The sequence below is a fragment of the Euphorbia lathyris genome, chromosome 5 (genome assembly GCF_963576675.1).
Source record: "Euphorbia lathyris chromosome 5, ddEupLath1.1, whole genome shotgun sequence".
Lineage (NCBI taxonomy): Eukaryota > Viridiplantae > Streptophyta > Magnoliopsida > Malpighiales > Euphorbiaceae > Euphorbia > Euphorbia lathyris.
The window spans coordinates 47,373,603-47,395,750 of NC_088914.1; the positions used below are offsets into that span (position 1 = coordinate 47,373,603).

Sequence of the window (22,148 nt, forward strand, 5' to 3'; positions counted from 1 at the left end):
TTTCGCAACTATCGAGGTTTTTCCAAAGGCTGTTTTGCTTTTTCTACCTCCCCTTCTTTTGCTTATATGGCTGAATTGAGAGCCGCTATTTTCGCAATTGATCTTGCTTGGGAGAAAAATTGGCATCAGCTTTGGATTGAGTCAGACTCATTGTACGTTGTTAATATGCTTAGACATCGTTCCATGGATGTTCCTTGGAGTATTCGTCAGGAGTGGTTGCATTGTCTCAGCATTTGCTCTAGGATGAACATTATTTTTTCTCACATCTTTAGGGAAGGAAATAGAGTTGCTGATGCGCTGGCTAAGTTTGGAGTCTCTTCCTCAGTGATCAATTGGTGGCCTTTAGCTCCTGCTTTTTGCCACAAGTTTATCAATGATGACATTTGTAGTATTTCTCACCTGCGTTTTTCTTGACTTTCCTATATTTTTCTCCTTCCCCCTTCTTTTTGTTTGTTCTCCTTCTTCTTCTCTTGTTCAAACACTCAATTTTTTATATATATATTTATTTCGAGTTTGTCAGTTCTTGGGCCATGGGTGCTCACCCCGCCCAAGTTCTATCTCGTCCCAATTTCTATCAAAAAAATATTATTTATAATAAATAATAATAATTACTAAAATTAAATTACTGAAGTGAATTGAATATTACTAAACTGAATTAAATTTACTTCTGCTGAAATTAAGTTAAACGGAACGGGGCATATTAGTAATTCATAAGAAACAAAGAAAAGGAAATACATATGCTTTTAATTAAGGGTTAATATACATATTTACCCTTGTATTTGTCTGTTTTAGCACATATACCCCTATATCAAATAAACACATAAATATATCCCTATATTTTTCAAATAACACCAAAAATACCCTAATCTAACAGTCTAATATATGACACTAACAGTCAACAGGTAAGACATCAACTAAAGCTTCAACACCTTCTTCATCATCACCAAACGATGTCGTTTTCCTAACCTCACCATTTCAGTCCTTCTCCATTCTATCTCTTCCTTCACCCCCTCATCCACGTCTACCTCCACTTCCATAGCCCTTCTGTTTGTGTTTCCGTTCGACTCCCAGCAGCGTGGTATTGAAATCCCATACGGGAAATTTTGAGAAAATGAATTAATTAAAGATCCCAGCACCGTTTTCTCTATCAGTCCAGCTCACAATTTTCACCTCTTTACCTTTTTCTATCTATCTTTGGCCTTCCTTCCCTTATTAATTCACCCGTGTCTCTTCTGTATTCTTTTTTTCATCTTCTTCCCTCCATTATTTTTCTTTATTATTTCGCTCTCTCTCTCTCTCTCTCTCTCTCTCTCTCTCTCTCTCTCTCTCTCTCTCTCTCTCTCTCTCTCTCTCTCTCTCTCTCTCTCTATATATATATATATATATATATATATATATATATATATATATATACATGAGTTTACTCTGTTTCTCCATTTTTATTTACCATGATGACTTTCTGTAAGAAGAGCGTTCACTCTAAGCTCGGTCTCTCTATTCCGATGAATCTGGATTTTCGATTTTAAAATTAAACCTTAGGTAAATCCTTACCTTCGTCTTCCACCGCCGGAACGGGTGGAATAAGTTTGATTACTGCTACTGGTGATTCTTATAAAACTCCTAATGTTCTAGAATCTGCTTCTGTATTGATCGTACTTTTCATCTCCGGCGCCACTTGAAGACTGCACACTGTTTCCAGAATCAATTTTATTTAAAACAGATATATGGAGAGAGAAAGAGGGGGTTTGAAGGTCCTATGATCTGCAGAGAAGACAACCTCTGGGTTTGTCTTTGGACAAAAGATATGTGTAAAGAAGAAACAGTCCACTTTGTTACGCCGTTAGTTAGTCTGTTAGATTAGGGTATTTTTGGTGTTATTTGAAAAATATAGGGATATATTTATGTGTTTATTTGATATAGGGGTATATGTGCTAAAACGGACAAATACAAGGGCAAATATGTATATTAACCCTTTAATTAATTATTAAAAAGACAGCAGCAAAGACAGTGGAGTTGAACGAGAAGAGGAATGGCAGGTGGGAAATTACCTTCTCACATAACGACCTTCTGAAAAAAAAATAAAATAAAATCATACACTTGTACAGTAGTCGTCGTCTAGGGTTCTTCAGATCAACATTCCCTTCCTTAATCAACATCCAATCTCATTTCTACGATTCCCTAATTATTCTGTATAGTATTCATTTCTCAAATTCAATCTAATGTTTAGATGTACTCGAGCAATTTGAAAGGGTTTATACTGGCTGTCCTCTCCAGTGCCTTTATTGGCTCTAGCTTCATCATCAAGAAGAAGGGTCTCAGGAAGGCTGGCGCTAATGGCGCTCGTGCTAGTAATTTCACTTTCTTTTCCTTTTACTTTTTCAGATAACCACTTTCTCTTTTTCATTCTCGATTTTCTTTTCTGCAACTTCATAGGCGTTGGAGGATACGGTTATTTGTTGGAGCCACTCTGGTGGGTGGGGATGATTACCAGTAAGCTAAGCCAACTCTTCTGCTTCTTCTTCGGAGCTACTAAGATCACAATCACATTGAATTCTTTTTCCTGTTGTTGATGACATCACAATCACATTGAATTCTTTTTCCTGTTGTTGATGACATAACCTGGTTTAAGCCAATTGAAGTGAACTATGTTTCCTAGATTCTATCTAGTTATAAATTGTATCTGCTACATTTGACTTTATTTATTTATTTTTTTGAACTGGCAGTGATCGTGGGGGAGATTGCCAATTTTGTAGCTTACATTTATGCTCCTGCTGTTCTTGTGACACCACTTGGTGCTTTGAGTATCATTGTTAGGTAACTTTACATTTATCTATCTGCTTCCTTACTAGTTCAAAGCATTATATCTGATACTTTGTCACACTCAAATGTCCTGTTGATCCCTCCATGAGCATCTTGACCATCAATTTGTCTAATGCTATCAACTTCAGTTTAGGTGGTTTATGTTTATGTTATGCGCTAGTTGAATGCTTTCAAAGTAAACCTGTGTTTGGAAGTTGGTTGTCTTTGGTAAGGTTCTTGTGTTTTCTTGTGTGCACTATAGCTAGTAATTTCAGACAAGGTAATGTAGCTTACTTCAAGGGAAGCCCTGAGAAACCTCGCAAGAAGATTTTCCTAACAACACGTATTTCTGTTGAATTATCAAAGCATATTTCTAAGTCAACACCCAAGTAAAATGTGATAAAACCTCATGAAATAATAAAAATATATACACGCCATTGTAAACTACTACAACAACAACAACAACAACAACAAAGCCTTAGTCCCGAAATGATTCGGGGTCGGCTAACATGAACCATCATATAAAACCGTGAAAATCAAGTCGTGTCAGCGACACAGATTCGCTCCCTCCACTCCGTCCTATCCACTACCATATTTTCCTCAATTCCCAGTAAACTCATATCACTCTCGATCACCCTCCTCCAAGTTTGCTTAGGTCTTCCCCTACCCCTCACCACTACATCCCTTTGCCACTCTTCGGTTCTCCTAACCGGCGCATCAAGCGCTCTACGTCTCACATGGCCAAACCACCTTAGTCGGTTTTCTCTCATTTTATTCTCAATAGATGTGACCCCTACTTTTGTCCTAATTATTTCATTACGCACCCGGTCCTTTCTCGTATGACCACACATCCATCTCAACATACGCATCTCCGCCACCGACATCTTATGGATGTGGCAGTGTTTCACTGCCCAACACTCCGTACCATATAACAATGCTGGTCTAATTGCCGTCCGATAGGATTTTCCCTTCAATCTATTAGGCATGCCGGGATCACAAAGGAAACCCGTAGCACTCTTCCACTTCGACCAACCAGCTTTAATCCTATGAGCAACATCTCCATCTACTTCTCCATCCGTTTGGATAATAGATCCTAAATACCGGAAGCAATCCGAGGCCTGAACAACTCTCCCATCTAGGGTGATTGTCCCTGCCTCCCTACTCCTACGACCGCTAAACTTACACTCCAAATATTCTGTCTTACTTCGACTCAACTTAAAGCCTCTAGATTCTAGAGTTTGTCTCCATAGTTCCAACTTCCTCTCCACTCCTTCTTTCGTCTCATCAACCAACACAATATCATCTGCAAACAGCATGCACCATGGTATACCATCTTGAAGTGAACTTGTTAGTTCATCCATAACGATGGCAAAAAGAAATGGGCTTAGTGCGGAACCTTGATGCACTCCAATCGTAATAGGAAACTCTTCAGTCTTCCCAACACTAGTACGTACACTCGTGCATACTCCCTCATACATGTCTTTTATGATGTCAATATATTTCCGCGAAATGCCTTTCCTTATCAAGGCCCACCAAAGTACTTCCCTTGGTACCTTATCATATGCTTTCTCCAAGTCAATGAAAACCATATGCAAGTCTTTCTTCTTATTTCGATAGTGCTCCATTAATTGTCTCATTAGATGGATGGCTTCCATAGTTGATCTTCCCGGCATAAAGCCAACTGGTTTTCCGAGATCTTCACCGTCCTCCTTAGCCTTTGTTCGATCACTCGCTCCCAAAGTTTCATAGTGTGACTCATTAATTTGATTCCCCGATAGTTGGCACAATCTTGGACATCGCCTTTGTTCTTATACAAAGGGATTAAGGTACTTTTCCTCCATTCTGATGACATCTTATTGTTTCTCCAAATTTTGTTGAAGAACGTCGTCAACCATTCGATTCCTCTTTCTCCCAAACATCTCCAAATCTCAATAGGGAACTGCTTTCTTCAACTTCATCTTACTTAATGTCATTTTGACTTCACCCTTTTGAATTCTCCGCAGGCATTCATGATTTATCATATCGTGATGGATACTTATATCTCCAACATCTTGTTGGCGATCTCCATTAAATAAGTCATCAAAATAGGACCTCCATCGTTCCTTGATATCTTTATCTCCAACTAGGACTTTCTGGTCCACATCCTTCACACATTTAACTTTTCCGAGATCTCGCGTCTTCCTATCTCTCATCCGAGCAATTCTATATATGTCTCTTTCCCCTTCTTTCATATCCAATCTTGTATACAGATCCCGATTCACCTTTGCTCTAGCATCTCGTATGACCTTCTTTACTTCACTTTTAGCCTCTTTGTATTTTTCGTAGTTCTCGTCACTCCTACATTTCCCCAATAGTTTATAGGATTCTCTCTTACTCTTTACTGCTTGTCGTACTTCTTCTGTCCACCAAGATGTGTCCTTACCCGGTGGCATGCTACCTTTAGATTCCCTAGAACTTCCTTCGCTACTTCCCTTATACTATGCTCCATCTTATTTCATATCGAATCTATATCTGAATCCATATTGCAAGTCCAAATATCTTTTTTGGTCATCTCATCCACAAGTTTTTGTTGATTCTCCCCTTGCAATTTCCACCACTTAATCTTAGTCTCTACTTGAGGTGTTTGTTTTCTTATACATTTCCTACTTCGAAAATCTAGCACCACTACTCTATGTTGGGTTGTCGTACTATCACCAGGGATCACCTTACAATCAAGATAACTCTTTCTCCAAGCACTCCTTACTAAGAAGAAGTCAATTTGGCTCGCATTACCGCCACTCCGATAAGTCACTAAGTGGGATGTTCTCTTCATAAACCATGTGTTCATGATACTCAAGTCATTGGCTGATGCGAATTCCAAAATATCATTTCCTGCTTCATTCTTATCTCCAAAACCATACCCTCCATGAACACTCTCAAACCCATCTCGCCTAGAACCCACGTGTCCATTGAGATCACCCCCTAGTACCATTTTTTCATCCCTAGGAACCTGTTGCACCACTTCCTCTAAGTCATCCCAAAAAGCTTGTCTTATAGACACATCTAATCTTATTTGTGGCGCATATTCACTAATGACATTCACAACCTCATCCCCTATCACTAGCTTAACACTCATAATTCTATCGCTCTTCCTAGACACCGCTACTACATCATCAATATACTCCCTATCAATAAGAATATCTACTCCATTTCTACCCTTATCCTTTCCTGAGTACCAAAGCTTATAACCCCAAGGAGCTATCTCTCTAGCCTTGGCTCCAACCCACTTGGTTTCTTGTAGGCATAATATATTTATTCTCCCCCTTACCCCTATCATTACCGTGGACTAGCTTATTTACCCGCAACCCTTGCATATTTGACACCACCCCCGGGTCCTGGGGTAGCGCGCCGCTTCGGGGCGACGACCTAGCAACCCTTGCACATTTATCACTACACCCGGGTCTAGGAAGTGCAGCGCGTCGCTGAGTAGGGAACGCCCCAACGATATTTATATTATGGTTCATGTCATAAGATGTGGCTAAGTTTTACGCTGGCCGCCACAAACCTACCGCAACCCTCCTCCTTTGTCCGGGCTTGGGACCGGCTGTAAAGGCCACCAAGTGACCCTCACAGGCGGAGTTGCCATTGTAAACTACTAGGTGATAGAAATCGATTTTTATCCTATCATCTACTCATAAACTAAATGATAAACAAATAAAAGGAAGAATGAGGAGAAGACGTTTTCTCCGTAATTTCTCACATGCTTGTTCGCAAAGGATTAGTTCTCCTCCAGCATTAGTGAGATTCTATTCAGAATTCCCTTGCTTCCCAAAACCATAAAAAACACAGAATTCAGCTAAAAATATTTGAGAAGGAAAACTAAACAGTAAACAGAACCTTGAATTTGGCTTTAAGCTAAGTTTTTGCTATGGTGGGCATATTTAAGTTGGATTTTTGTAGTGAGATTTTATTTTTTGACATAAAATAAATGAGAGAGATCACGCACATGCAGACACATATCTTTCACAACTTTTTGGGAGGCTTTATGTAATCACTGTAATGGTTGCTACAGTGCTTTCTGATATGGCCATTACATACTCATTCTTTGTTTCCTTTTTAAAGTTGGAAGGGGGAAATGAAAAGGTGGTTGAATTCTGTTGAGTAATGACTGCTACTTTATATTATAAATGTTATTTAATTCCAAGACCCTCATATATATCATAAGAAAATCGAGGAAAAAAGAAAATAACATGTCATATGCTTTGATGAATGCTTTATGCGCATGCTAGATAAGAAATGTCTAGAACATCAGACTTGCCTTAAAAGCATAGGTTGTATGTATCATGGAGACAATATAGTGATACAGACCATATTACATATCGTAATTACTTATTTTAGAAATCATGTATAGCATCAATGCATCTTCTTTCTAAGACATCCAAGTCTTGGTATAGCATGAAAGATGGTCAGGATATTTTTATGACATATCTGCATTTCTCATGATTTTTTGACAAAAAATGTTCAAATTTAGATTAAAAGTGAAGAGCTGAAGGATGAGCTCTTTATAGTGGGTATCAATCGATACTTATTTCAATGATTTTGACATTGTCAGATGCTGCTGCACAAGATGTTGATGTTCTATATCATAGGGTCTTTTGGAGTTCTCTATTAATTTTATTTATTTTATTGTGTTATAGTTGTAATCAGTGAAAGTTAATTGCTGTAATGTTTCTTATGAACTATGCATGCGGAAATGGGTAGTGCTGTACTGGCGCATTTCATGTTGAAGGAGAAATTGCAAAAAATGGGAATGTTGGGTTGTCTTCTATGTGTTGTGGGCTCCACAATTATTGTGCTGCATGCACCTGCAGAGAAGTCCATTGATTCCGTTGAAGAAATTTGGGAATTAGCCATCCAACCAGGTATTATCACCGAAGTTAACAGAAGTTTGAGGAGAGTAGATAGTTGTATCCTGTTTCTTTCTTGTGTCTACTAATCAGTTTACTGCTCTTTTTTGTGCAGCATTTCTTTTGTATACAGCCTCTGTTATAGCTGTAGCATTGGTACTGATTTTGTATTGTGCTCCCCGCTATGGCCAGACAAACATCATCATCTATATAGGAATATGTTCTATAATTGGATCTTTAACGGTTAGTATATGTTTTTATGTTGTGTCCGCATGGTAAGATAATTGAATCTGTTTTCTACATTTTCTTCATATGTGCTACAGAACTTTTGACAGTTCAATAGTGATGCCAGATTTTCATTCTCCCATAACGAAGATTAAATTCACTTGTTTGGCAGGTTATGAGCATAAAAGCTATTGGAATTGCAATAGAACTAACTTTGGAGGGAATAAATCAGGCGAAATATTTCCAGACATGGATTTTTGCAATGGTTGCAATTACCTGTATAATCACACAATTAAATTATCTAAACATGGTCAGTATATTTATATGCATTGCTGTTCTCCTTGACCTTTTGTCTCTTGCTAATGTCTGACCTCAATCACTAGGACAATCTTAAGAATGATTTTCTTATGCCTTTCTGTATAATATATTTTAATTCTTGAATTATTTGAATCAATATTTGATCTTTTAACTAGATATATTATACTTATGAAACAGTCAAGTTTTTCTATAATGACAAGGATAATAATCTGTTTGGAATTGTCAAGAGACCAATTAACCTAAAAGCTTAAGCTGATAGACAAGACTCAAAAATACTTTTTATATATTATCTTTGATCGAAAAGAATGACTTGCATGAAAATTATTTGCAATCCAATTTGTTGCATGGAGTGGAAAGTATTTGGAACTCAATTCCATGGAATTACAAAAACTTAAACCAAATTGCACCAAAATAGATGGAATTTGTAAATGAATTCAAATTTTCATAAAAGGTTAATTAATTACTAAGACAAAAAACGAATGGAACTTCAATTGACATTTCATTCCAAGCCTGAATTTGTTATGCCTTGTCAAGAATGTAAATTCATTTATAAATGAATTTCCACATTTCTGATTCATTCATCCCAAAAGGTGCCTAAATACGTAGAAAATATGAAGAAATGGGCATAAGGCTTTACCCATAAGCTTATGTACTTTGATGTAGAACACAAACAAATGAATCAAACAAAAAGCATAATGCTAGCATGAAAGCAATAAGCTTTCAAATCATCAATTGAAATCTGAGTGATTCAAATATCAATTCTTCACTCTAGAGAATAAAAGAAATACATATAATTTTCTTGAGCTCCATTTCACACCACACTTTTCCCCTTTCAACCGTATCAACATTACTCGTACTTCCTGTATCTGATCATAGGTGAGGGATTCCATCTTTTGCTTTGTTGGACTATTTGATCATCCCAGAACTTTCAATTGTTGTTAGAATTTTCCTTATTTTTTTTACATGAGATATCCTTGCTTCATAGTGCAATGTTCTCCTTTCGTCCATGAAGGTGCATTGTTGAGCTTCTTTTAAGAGAGAAAAAATGAACCCCCCTGTATTTCATCTCTAATGGTTTTGCTTAAGCTAGGAAGAAGGCTAAAAGTCAACTACTCCTTTGTCTTGTTTAAACCAACTGGAATGGACAAATTAGTGAACTCTGAATTGTATGACATTTTTTTGTACTTCAAGGAACAGAATTCTCATATAAACTCCATAGCATAATCAGCTGGCAAATAATTATTTCATTGGTCCTTCATATGGTACCAAGTGCTGATTTTTGGCTGGCCTTATCCTCCATGTTCAACTTGACAGTCAACATGATCCTATTTTCTGCCATCAGTTCCACTCAAAATTAGTATCCAAGCTAGATTCCTAGCCTAGGTAGTTTCTGCATGCTCTTTCCATAAGATCAGCACTGACACCTTGATCCCTCCACCATTCAATTTTTGGCATTTAACTGTTCTTCCAATCCACTGCCTACTGCATGATTTATAATCCAGCATCATAAACAAAAAAAAAATTCATTGTTTACTATGTCAAAATCATCGGGTTATGTGATGATGCTTGTGTTTCCTAAACTACAGGAGCCTCGACGAAAATTCCTAATGAAATCAACCTTGACAAAAGTAACGACCCTAACCTATTTAAAATATATATATTAAATAATATATTTTTATTTTGTTTATTTCTTTTTAAAAACAACCTGGGTTAGGGTCATTACAACAAACTTGTTCTTTATACTATACATTTATAAAATAGTTGAAAGAAGCTGCCTGAATAGCTTCTGAACAGAGTTTTTGTTCCCTTGAATTTTGTGTTGTCCTGTTTTCTTATTGTATTCTTCTTTCCATGTGTGCCATCCCTTTTGTCCACCTTTTTGATGATAAGTTGATAGTATGCTAGAAACTGAAAGTTTATTTGGAAGAAGTGGTGAAGCACTTGCAAAATCTGAAAATAGAATTGTCCTATTTGAGATGGTTCTATCATTTTTCTCAGACGCATGGTTCAGACACTGTTTAGACAGTGAAAACTGAACCAAAACCAAAAATATTTTATGCTGAAAAATGCACCAAACCAATAAAAACCAATGTGAATCACATTTTCAGTTTCAGTTGATTCATTGCACACCCATAGTTGAGCGTGGTAATGTCAGATTTGTCTTGCGCCTATATCATGCAGTCCCTAATACGCATATTTAAGATGTTGCACTGAATGTCCACAATTAAGGAACTTCCAACTAAAGCTGTTATCTAATAACATTGACATGGTTGCAGGCACTGGATACTTTCAACACCACGGTTGTTTCTCCTATCTACTATGCCATGTTCACATCTTTCACAATATTAGCTAGTGCAATAATGTTTAAGGTATGCACAATGCTGTAAGGGGAAAGAGAGAAGAGGGTGGGGCGGGGGGTTGTTTGTGGGGGAAGAGACAGATAGAAAGCATGTAATTGTTCACATTTTTTTGTCAGGATTATTCTGGCCAAAGCGCAAGCAGTATTGCATCTGAACTTTGTGGGTTCATTACTGTGTTATCAGGGACTGCTGTGTTACATAGTACAAGAGACCCTGATCCACCTTACATAACAGGTATTTCTCATGTAGGTTGGGGACATAATTTCTTTTCATATATGTTTCTTGAAATACTACAGCTATCCCTTTTGAGTGATGTTTAATCTATGATGCATATGCTATTCATTTTACTTATAAGCTCTGTTGCTAGAATCTTACGATTCACAATTCGAGTCATACGATTCGAATCTATAGGTGAATCTAAATTGTAACAGAATCTTACTATTCACGATTCGAATCATATGATTCGATTCGATTCAGCTCTATTTCGAACTTCATCAATGTTCACCAAAAACTTCAACAACACTAACTACTAAATCCACTATCCTCTATTCCGATTGTTATTTAGCAAGTTATCAACTCAAACTCGTCTCATTCCATCATTATCAAGTTGACAACAAGTCAAAAAAAGAGCAAGAAACTCAAACTTTCCATCTCCACTAAGTTATTAAACAGAGTCCGATTTGTGAATTAGTTTTATTAGGATTGCATTTGCATTAGATTTGAATTATAAGTACTTGGTTTATATGATTTCTTTTTTGACATTAAAATTGCATTTCATAGACTGATATTTGATAATATTTTGAGTTCTAACATGGTAAATATATTTTTTTATAATATTATGAATTTGAACTGAATCTTACGATTCACAAAATGTGGATTTTGATTCACGAGTCGAATCTCGTTTTGACAACTATGCTTATAAGTGTAGTATTTTATTTATGATACAATCATAAAAACTGTTTAAAGTTTTCAAATATCGACGATCTTTATAAAGAGATAAAAATGTTAGGGAATTGATGGTATTAACTTTTGATCTATTAAAAAATACAATGATATTTCCAGGCATGAACCTGTCCTACTTTAATGAAATCAAATGATCAAATCTATATGCGGAGTTTGCCTTTCTTATGTAGTTTTTGTTAGGCTACATGGGAATGAATTTCCCATATGTTTTTGTTTATTCATTTTAAAGCGTATATGCATGTTGTGGCTTAGATATATAAAAATAAAACACGACTCTTAACATTTAAACAGATGAAGTAATTTCTTATGAGGATAGCTTGAAAATCATATGCAACTAGAAAATTTAGAAATCTATAAAAATATATAGTTAATTTTAAGCTTCACTAACTGATCTCTTCAATTACTTTGGTGGTTTATTTATTTTGAATGGATCAAGGGGTTCAAATTTTCAAGCTGATAAATCCTACTGAATCAATACAATTAGGCAAATGAAATTCCTTAGTTTTTCAATGCTGAATTATAGATCTATGTCTGGACAGTTGAGATTATTTCCCCTGAAAGAATGTTTTATGATATTGTTAGACATGCTATTGATCTTGACTTGACATGATGTTCTATATTGGATTCATCAGCTTTGTCATGATATTATCACAAGAATATATTGATAATCTTAGTAGGAGCTTCTATAATAGAATCAAAGGTTAATTCCCCCCGCCCCAAAATATATCTGGGGAAAAAAATAACATTGGTCCCAAATAATTTGGCAGCCAATTTAGCCAATCTACTTTTTAGTTTTATGGCTAATTTGTGCTTATGTTTGGTTGGGGTGAACTGTTACTAGGGGATCCCACTCCTGGGACTCGGAACTTACTCTTATTCAAGAACGAACGGGGAATTCTGCCCCAGGTGGGGGAGGGGTTACATGAATAAGTGATCCTTGTGTTGTAACAAAAGTCAAGGATTTGAGTATCGGGAACTGTTGCAATTTGTGTATGGTCATGATGTTGCGATATTGGGATGATATTACCAAAACTATCTGAAACTTTTAAAAACGCAGGAAAAATAACTTTTAGTGTGCAGCTATATTTGAAAAACATTCAACATGATAAATATCTAAAATAATTCTCTATTTAGGAAGAGATTATAAGATGGACAGTCACTATAACACTTAGACTGGACAGTGGTAGCAAGAGAACCTTTTTGGAAGATATGGATGAATCGATGCTATGGGTATCCAATGAGAATAATATTTTTGTTGGAGGGGCTAAACAAGCATGCGGCAAGTAATATTAAAGATATAGAGAGGTTGTGGTTTTGGGAAAGGCTGCAAGAAGGTAACTGTTTTCATCAGATATTAATATGAATTGGGCCACTTTCAGCTTATGCTTTTAGATCAATTGGTTTCATGATATAGTATCAGATCATCTTAGACCAAGTGAAGGGTTGTTTTCTTGCAACCCATTTGTTGATTTAATTTCAACACATAGATGAGTCTGCATTGTTCAGGCTTCAAGCCAATTGGCATTCATGTGCGGGGATGTGTCGGATATTAATATGAATTGGGCCTTTAACTATCAACTTAAGCTTTTAGTTCAATTGTTTTCATGACACTTATAGTAAGCAAATGATCTGGACTCACAGTAGCGAAGCATTTGATCTTTTATTTGTCTTGAACCAGAAGCCTTAATATTTTTACGAATAGGAAAATTATGATCATGATATACATCATGTACTTACACTATGTCATATAGGCATACCATTTTATCTGGATTATTCCCGTTATAGTCTGGGGGCCAGTTTCTATAAAGAGCCTATTCCTCCTTTTATTGGAAGTATTTAATGAGGGCACTTATGCCTGTTGTTTGATGTGAAAGTGAGCTCTTCAAGCATGAAACTTGAATTAAGAAGCGAAAATCATGTGTGGATATGGCATGTGTGGTTAGGAGGATACCCAAGCCTTATCAGAAGGCAATGAATCACTTCCAAAAGAGGTTTGCTGATGAAATCAGCAATGATACAGTAATATACAAAAAGCTTGATGCTCAAGCATGGGAGAACATCCGATAAAAAATTAAGCTGGGGTCGCAAACATTGTAAATCTATTTTACTTCCTATTGAAGTTTCAAAGAGTCTTGAGAGGCAAGACTAGTGTGGTTGACTAATTTGTTTAATAAGGTTATGATATTCAACCAATTACTAGAAGGGTGGTCTAAGCAACACCCTTCTTCCGTTGCTTAAGATGAAGGAGGTATTCAATTTCGCTCAAACAATGTAGGTAATTGAACTCATGAATCATGCAGTGAAACGGCTAACGAGTATGGATTAAAGAATTGATAAATGGATAGGGATGCTGATGGGTCAGTTACTTAGACAGTGAGCAAGTTTCTTTAAGAGAATAAAAAAAGTTCATTTGGATAAAATTTACTGAAACTCAACTGTAGTTTATGATTTAGTGGTCAACCAAATCCATTGGATGGTTAACCAATTTTCAGCTTTTAACCATTGGAATTCTTTTTATATAATATTTCTGCTAGTTTTATTTCATTGAATCCATAAAGAATTGAAGAAAATTTTATGACTCAAATTTGTAGTCTGCTACAGCATTCACGTTAGTTAATCTATATAATTTCAAAAGATAAATTAAATCAATCTAAAATTCAAGTTAGTTTGATTAGTTGAAAAAAGCACTTCAGTTTTTCTAACCAACCCGAACAAGATGGGTTGATGGAGAAGGGTCTAGAGGAAACTGACGGAAACACAAGAAACAAGAACGAATACTACTATGTCTATTAGTTTGGGAGGAAACTACTCCATTTTATGTATTGAAAGATGAAGAGTTCATACACAAGAATAAGTATAGGGAGCGGACACATATACTAATCCCTGTAATTCCTCCTTCAATTCCTCCTTTGGTTGCTCCTAAAATTCTTCTATTACACCTAGCTACGCTCACATTTGTTCATACTATAACAACTAGTGTGGCATTTGTTGACCTAGAAAGGCTAATGAATAAATCTCAAGGGGATTTTATGGTAAACCATTGTACATGACTTCCTATCAGGTACCTGAAGTTGTTGAAGGATGTATATAAATCAATAGCTTCTAATCATGTCGTGAAGGGTGATATGAAACTTTACTGTTGAAAACTATATACCAGTAGCGAGTGTTGGGTGGTGAGTAGAATAAGGTGGATGCATTGCAATGCAAGAATTGACTTAATAATAATATTTGTTCATAAGAAAATGAAAGTTTACTTGTTGGAGAAAATGTTGAAATGGGAATGAGTAGCTTTGAACTTGTCCCTGTAAACCAACAAATGCAGTGTACACAAGGAGGAGAACTGCGAAGGTGCAGGAGAGTTTAAAGGATGAAAAGGAACATTTAGTTGATTCCCACTATTTTGGATTAAAGCATAGTTTACTTGGAATACATATCTAGATTCCTGAATCTTTTTACAATCTGTTTGGAATTAATTATTTGAAAACAGAGTGATAAGCAATAAGTTTCCATCCATGAAGAGAAACAGAGAAAATATTTTTAAGTTTTTCGGTTAAATTGTTCTAGGAGGAGCATCATTTAGCAGTGTTGTTAGAATTCTTCAAATAAAATGCCACGAAAAAACTTGTTATTTTGTGGTTGAAGCAGCAAAAAAGGATCACATATTTGGCTTACTTTGGTTGTGGAGCATAAATTCAGAAATGCCGCAGGTTTTGAGTATATCTGATGTTGTAAAAATGCAGATCTTTATACGCCATTGTCGCCAAAAGTATCATGGTACATCCAAGGCAATGGGGATCTCTGGAAACAGAAAGATGAAGATGGTCAACCCCCCAGTTTTCTCACAGTTCTTAGGCAAGACTACTTCAAGTAAATAAGATAAGAGTTTCAGAATCCATCCCATGGTTGTGCAGGTAAAATGCATCTGGTAATACTTGGTTAGGAAATTCATTCTTTTTGCTCATTAAGAAGGATGCCAAAGCAAATTTAACTTGTCATAAATTGTGTTTGTTTTGGGTTTTTCCTATTTTTGTTTCCATCAACTTACTGTATATCAAAATTTATTGTAGAAATGAAGTCTGCTCTCCTGTTTTGTGTGTAGGCTAGGCTTCAACATGATTTAACCCCTGTAGCTGGTCAATGTAATCTAATTCTTTGATATTACATGGAAAAGTAGTATTTTCAGTTAATTGTGCTGAAATGGGCTTCCCCTTCAGATTGGTTTTGCTTCTGAATTTGCGAGTAATCTCAGGGACTCCTTAACTTATAAAAGTGATACACACTTCAGTTTGTTTAGATCTCCTACTCTGCCACCACGATAATCATGTCACTTTAAGCAAGTTTAAGGTCCATGAGACATTCTTAAAGCTTAGGGGCCAATCTTTTTTTTTTTTTGGCCGATAATGAATGATATTGACCAACTTTGATTTGTACAAGCTTAATACATCAGGTTGATTCACCTATTGATATTAGCTTCATAAACTTGTTTAAAATGATTGGTCACCTGATCTACTGTTTTTCTCAACTTGTTTAAAATGATCACTGTCCTCTTTAACTTTCTTAAAATGATATATATTTAATTTTTAGAAAATCGATCTTGTACTGCTACATGGACATGGATTTAGAAAGTTAATTATGTTATTCTAAACAAATTTGGAGATGACTTTTTGAAACACCAATAATCAAGGGAAAGGGAAACAGGTTTCTTTTTTGAAGGGAAAAAAGAAAGATCTTGCTCAGTCTGTTAGGTCGGATAATAAAACCAAGTGAATTGAGAAGTAAAAAGATAAGACAAAAAATTACAAAATGCATTCTTTTAGAATGGTTTAGATGTAAACATATGTAATAATTTCTAAATTGGAGTCTGTTTTGTTAAAATTTGTTTCAACTGAAAACATAGATGTTAGATTGCAGTTATAAAAACAACAAATTAAACACTTGTTACTTTATAAGTTTGTTTTAGATGGTGAGACTTGGGAACATTTTCCGTTGATATGATATGTATATCAATGTTAACAGTGCATTTATAATCTGCAATACATAGATTTTATTCTATTGTAAAAAAGGGCACATGAAATTATGCATGCATGCTTCAACTTCCTCCAACAGTTAATTTAATCACCAACCAAACCAGACCCAAAGATTAACAATAAAACATGCAGTTCAAAGAATCATAATTTCTTAGTCTTTTTTTAGCTTTTCATTAGCTCATCTTACTTCAACTTTAACACAACCTATTGGCAATGGCAAAGAGAATTTTGAAAGAAAAATAAATCATTTATTTTCAGCTTCAGGAACCAAATCCTAGATATGGTACAAGGAAGAAGAGAGCCTATTTTAACATATGAAAAGAAATCTAAATTTGCGAGACTGAGTTTGTGGACTTTTATGAATTTGCAACACAAGTTTCTGAGTATAAAGAGATGTTGTCCCATCACATATTTCCTTTTTAATTAAATTGATGAAGTCTACATTCAAATGGGACAGTGAAACAAATTATGGCATTACGAAACTTCACATTTTCCTCAAATTCCAAACGAAAGAAAGCCAATACTCTAATTTAGGAAGCTCATATCACACCTCAAAAGGAAACAATAAGAATCACCAAAAAATAATTAATGACCAATACCACCGCATCAAAATCACCTCTAACTACCGTAACAAAGAACAACTCACGCTTCTATTCATGTAAAACTGCAGGTCGTGATGATTTCAAACTAAACAAAACGACAGAGACAAACAAAGGTTAGAGGTGTTTCTGCCTATGTTCCTTAGAGCATCTCTAGTGGTGTTTGTGATTTTGGAGTGCCACTTAGACATAAATAACACCCAAAAGTTACAACCCATTAGAGCGTTTGTTATTTCAATATATTAATAGCGTAAAAAGAAATTATTAATTAAAAATTTTGGATTGAAAATGAAATTATCCATTCACTTTATTGGTGATATACGGATCAAATGAGGTTAGTGGACCATGGAGAAAAGTAAAATAAATTGTTTTATAAAACTTACACTTCATACTCTCTCTATCATTGGTCACAATTAATTGTACGTGCCACACTTTCCTTCTTGCAATTTTTATTGATAAAAAGTGATGTTTGTTACCAAAGTTGGTAACAAACTAATTTTAGTTACAACCATCCTAATGCTTGGTTGTACACTATGCCATTTTCCCTTTCACATGACACAAATTACATGATAGAAATTTGTTTTCGTGTCGTGTGAATATTTTTCGTGACAGTATTTTAACTGTATGTCATCTGAAAGCGAAATAAAAAATGCGCTCGATTCTCAGATGACATTACGATTACATAATCCCGTCATCCAAAGAAAATGCGTGTTTTCGTTAAATTTCACTTACTCAAAGATGACACTTCTAATAAATGAGTGTCATTGTTTGGCGAAAATAAAAAAGCGGCAAATGCAATTTCACTTACGCGGCCAATCCCCAAATTTTAGGCGCTCTTGTTTGACTGGAATTTCAGCTGATATATAAACCCTCTCTCTAATCCCAAACCCCAGTTTAGGTTACGCAAGAGCTTCATCCCTCTCATCCCTCTCTATCTCCATGGCTGATTTGAACATACAATCACTGGCTGAGCTATAAACACGGTACTGGTAAGTATCTATTGATTTTTATTGTTCCTTACTCTCTCTTTTCCTCATCCGATTTACTTTTGTGTATGTCGATTTCAGCAGCTGGAATAAAGATCTATTGATTTTCAGAGCTATGATTTAAAGGGTTAAATCTCTCGCTTAGATACTGATTTTATTGTATTCATTGTTAGATTCACCGCTGAAATTCTTGGGTCATTATCTTTTTTAACCTAGGGCAATACAGTGCCGGTTGCTGAAGATGTTCTGATTTCTTTTTATTTGAACATAATATTTGCAGGGATAGTAAGAATACTACATGCGAAGGCTGACTGGAGAGATTGTCATTCAGTTCTTGCGTTTAGCATATGGGAAGATTTCTTTAACTTATTGAGTATATATTGTTGTTATGTTGGTTTGAATTGATTGGTTGCATGTATGATGTTGTTGTGGGTGGTGCTGCTGAGATATGTTTGCAATATATCTTCCACTTGGATTGTTATCTGAATGAGTATATGTATGTATATGAACATAGAACTCATTGACTTAGGAAACTAGCCTGATTTTGAGTATACGTATATATATTGTTATGTGGGTTTGAACTGAACGATTACATATATGTATGATGTTGTGGGTGATGATGAAATGATTGGTATGAACTGATTGGTTAGATATAACTGATTAGGCATACTCTAAAGCTTTGAATGTTCATTGTGATTGGCAATACTCTTACACCTATGAGTTATACTGATAGAAGTTATTGAGTATGTGTATGAAACATGTTTATGTTTGATGTTCTGTTGATGTTTATGTTTGAGGTTCTATATGAGTATGTGTACGATTGTTCATTTGGGCATGTAGCTTATTAATCATGCATCAAGTATTAGAGGAAGCATGTATTAAAGGGTAAATTTAGGTTAATTGCATGTACTGATATGGCTTGCAAATGATAAGATATATATCACCATTCTCTTTTTTATTTGAACATGACCTATGATGATAAGCAAGGAATAAGTTTTATGCTTGTTATAGCATGTTCACTTGAATATACATGTCTGATTGAATAAGTTGTCTACTTGTTATAGCATGTTAGGCATACTCCTAAATCTCCATTACTATGTATCATGTCACTTGGCTTGTTATGCTTATGGAAAAGTGTCTAACATGGTGATGAAGTTGTATGATTCTAACAACACAAGTTTATGACTAAGCTTGTGGTGACAGTATCATACACTTCATCACCATGCTAACTTCATCATGAACTGTACAATCCAAGTGGCCGGTACATAGTGGTGGCTTTATGATGCTATGAGAACAAGTTTTAGACATGCACGAATAAGTTGTCTATTTGTTATAACATGTTAGGCATACTCTTAAAGCTGAAAATGTTATGAAACCATTCAGGATGGTGATGAGATAAGTTTACAATATACCTTCCACTTGGCTTGTTATCTGATTGAAACCATTCAGGATGTTGATGGGTTTTCGATGCTATCAGCATATGAACTTGATATTATGTTTAGGAAGGTAGCTGATCATGCATACTCTTAAAGCTGAAAATGATGAACTTGCCTGATTCTTTTCTATTTTAACATGAGTTATGCTGATGAGACATATGTTTCATGTCAATTTAGCATGTTATGTGTTATGTGTCTATGTATGAAGCATGTTGGCTTGTTTCATGTTCTGTTTATGAAGTAACTGATTCAGGAATAGACATATGTTTCATATCAATTTAGCATGTTATGTGTTAGGAAGTAGAACTGATTCAATTTAATAGACATAAACGAATAAGTTGACTACTTTGTTATAGCATGTTATGATCCACTTGAATATACATATATATGTCTACTTGAATAAGTTGTCTACTTTGTATTGCCTATCAAAAAAGGATAGCGTGCAAGGGGGGAATTATGATGTGACGTGCGAATAGCGTACAAGGGGGGCGTGATGCGCGAATAGAAAAGAGATTTTGATGCTAAAGAAACACTGGAGCTGGATGGATGGAGTGGAGTACTGGAGGGGCATAGAGCCAACATTGAAGATCGGATTGATTACCAAGTACATTTGTAATCAGTAATCATTCTGTTCTTCAAGAATGGCTCTATGCCCATCCAGTAGTCCACACCATCCAGCTCAGTGTTTCTTTGGCATCCAAATCTCCTTTCTTCAAGAATGTGCAGATGGTAAACAAGGATATCGGGATGATGGGGAACCATTAGAGTCAAATGGCGTCGAATACTGGAGGGGCATGGAGCCAACATTGAAGATCAGATTGATTACCAAGTACATTTGTAATCAATAATCATTCTGTTCTTCAAGATTGGCTCTATGCCCATCAAGTAGTCCACACCATCTAACTCAATGGTTGCCCAGCATCCAAATTTCCTTGCTATTCGCACATCATGCCCCCCCTTGTACGCTATTCGTACGTCACATCATAATGCCCCCCTTGCTTGTTATTTGCATATCATATATCCACTGCATGCTCTTCAGTCCATCTCCTGGCAGTTGCTACATAACCTGCCCTGTTGCTGATGTATCATTCAGCAATTCGCTCTTGGCCAGGAAATGGCCCCTCAATGAAGGGCTCTACCAGCAGTCCATAAATATTCCACAGCAGCTATAAAATGCATAGATAAATTAAATTAGACCCCAAACATGAGTAGATAAACTAGACCCAAACATGAATAGATAAATTTACGGGTAAAAAATACATAGATTTACATCTTACCGTGGCAATACTATGGGCAGGGCGATCAAGTAGCTAGGGCATAGAAACATGCCCCAAGGGACCGATATTAGGATGGTAAATTTTGGTCCTGAATATGACCTGCGAACAATATTAATATCATAAGTGTATTTACAAAGATATGAACTGATTTATGTGTGTTAACAAGTTTATGCATGTTCTTACAACTGGAGGTGTGGAGGGGAAATCGACAGGTAAGTCCATTTGGACTATGAATACACCTCCTTCATAAGGGGTGTTTGGAGGGCCATTCATCACGGCAGTCCATTGCCACCGGTCAGGACCATGTATATTGACAAGCCACCTAGGAGCCTCATATCGGAGTTGGTCAATCTGAAACTCAACATTACGATAGAGGTTCCTTACAAGTCTATCCATGCTCGAAATAACAAACTGTAAGTATAGTGTTAGGTTGCCCTGGGTGACTATTGAGAATTGGTAAACGCTTCCTATTTATAATGTGGGTGGGTAAGTGAAGGGTCTCAGAATGGAGAAAGGGTAAAAGGAGATTAATTAGGTCTATCTGTATACGGTATGTAATTAATGAGCATCATCAATTGGTTTTGCAGATATCAAGACTTTGGGGATTCTAGGAGATGATGACTTAGATATGCTTCAGTTCAAGTTGGATTTGGCTTTCCAATCAACACCACCACGCCTCTGACTATATATATAGATTTGGAGATGTACATTAATTGCTTTTTTTTTACCCTACATTCATTCAGTTATTTGTGTAGTTCAAATGTAAACAGATTATGAGCATTAGTCTCCAGTAAAATTAAAATCATTGATATACAGAAATTCTTGTTCATTTGATAATTATTGTTCATTTCCAGAATCATTCGAAGAAGAAGGCAAGGAGTGACATTTACGTTTAAAAAAATATCATCTAAACAACAATAAAAAAGACATTAAATTAAAAGAATCTGTCATCTAAAATAAATATCTTGACATGATTGATTAAGACCTATGCCATCTGATACAAGTTACTACGACATAAATTATTATAAAAACTGTCACCGCGAATACCAATATGCCAATTTCCCATATAGCGACTTGACACTTTTAATTATTAGTATGTCATGTGATGACATTAAAAGTGACGTTAATAAATAAAAAGATGGATCGTAACAATGTTCATATGACAGTACGAAACTAGGCTGATGTCATGTATAGTATCTTCAAATGACAGAATTTAACCATCGTCTGAAGGTGCAATAGACGGCAGCGAGCCCTGTGGCAGATTTATATCTC

General features: G+C 35.8%; 1 protein-coding gene across 2 annotated transcripts; it reads left to right on the plus strand.

The window, feature by feature from the left end:
- Window positions 1-2,019: 2,019 nt before the first annotated feature.
- LOC136229393 (probable magnesium transporter NIPA6) lies at window positions 2,020-15,738 on the plus strand. Of its 2 annotated transcripts, XM_066018152.1 has the most exons (10): window positions 2,020-2,348; window positions 2,434-2,490; window positions 2,724-2,814; window positions 7,540-7,700; window positions 7,801-7,928; window positions 8,083-8,220; window positions 10,505-10,597; window positions 10,705-10,822; window positions 15,292-15,462; window positions 15,651-15,738. In XM_066018152.1, the coding sequence occupies exons 1-9, from the start codon at window positions 2,228-2,230 to the stop codon at window positions 15,420-15,422; spliced, it is 1,038 nt and encodes a 345-aa protein (XP_065874224.1). In that variant the 5' UTR covers window positions 2,020-2,227; the 3' UTR covers window positions 15,423-15,462; window positions 15,651-15,738. The 2 variants fall into 2 exon arrangements, with proteins under 2 accessions (XP_065874224.1, XP_065874223.1); XM_066018151.1 differs by having other exon boundaries at window positions 2,021-2,348; window positions 15,292-15,738.
- The last annotated feature ends 6,410 nt before the right edge of the window (window positions 15,739-22,148 follow it).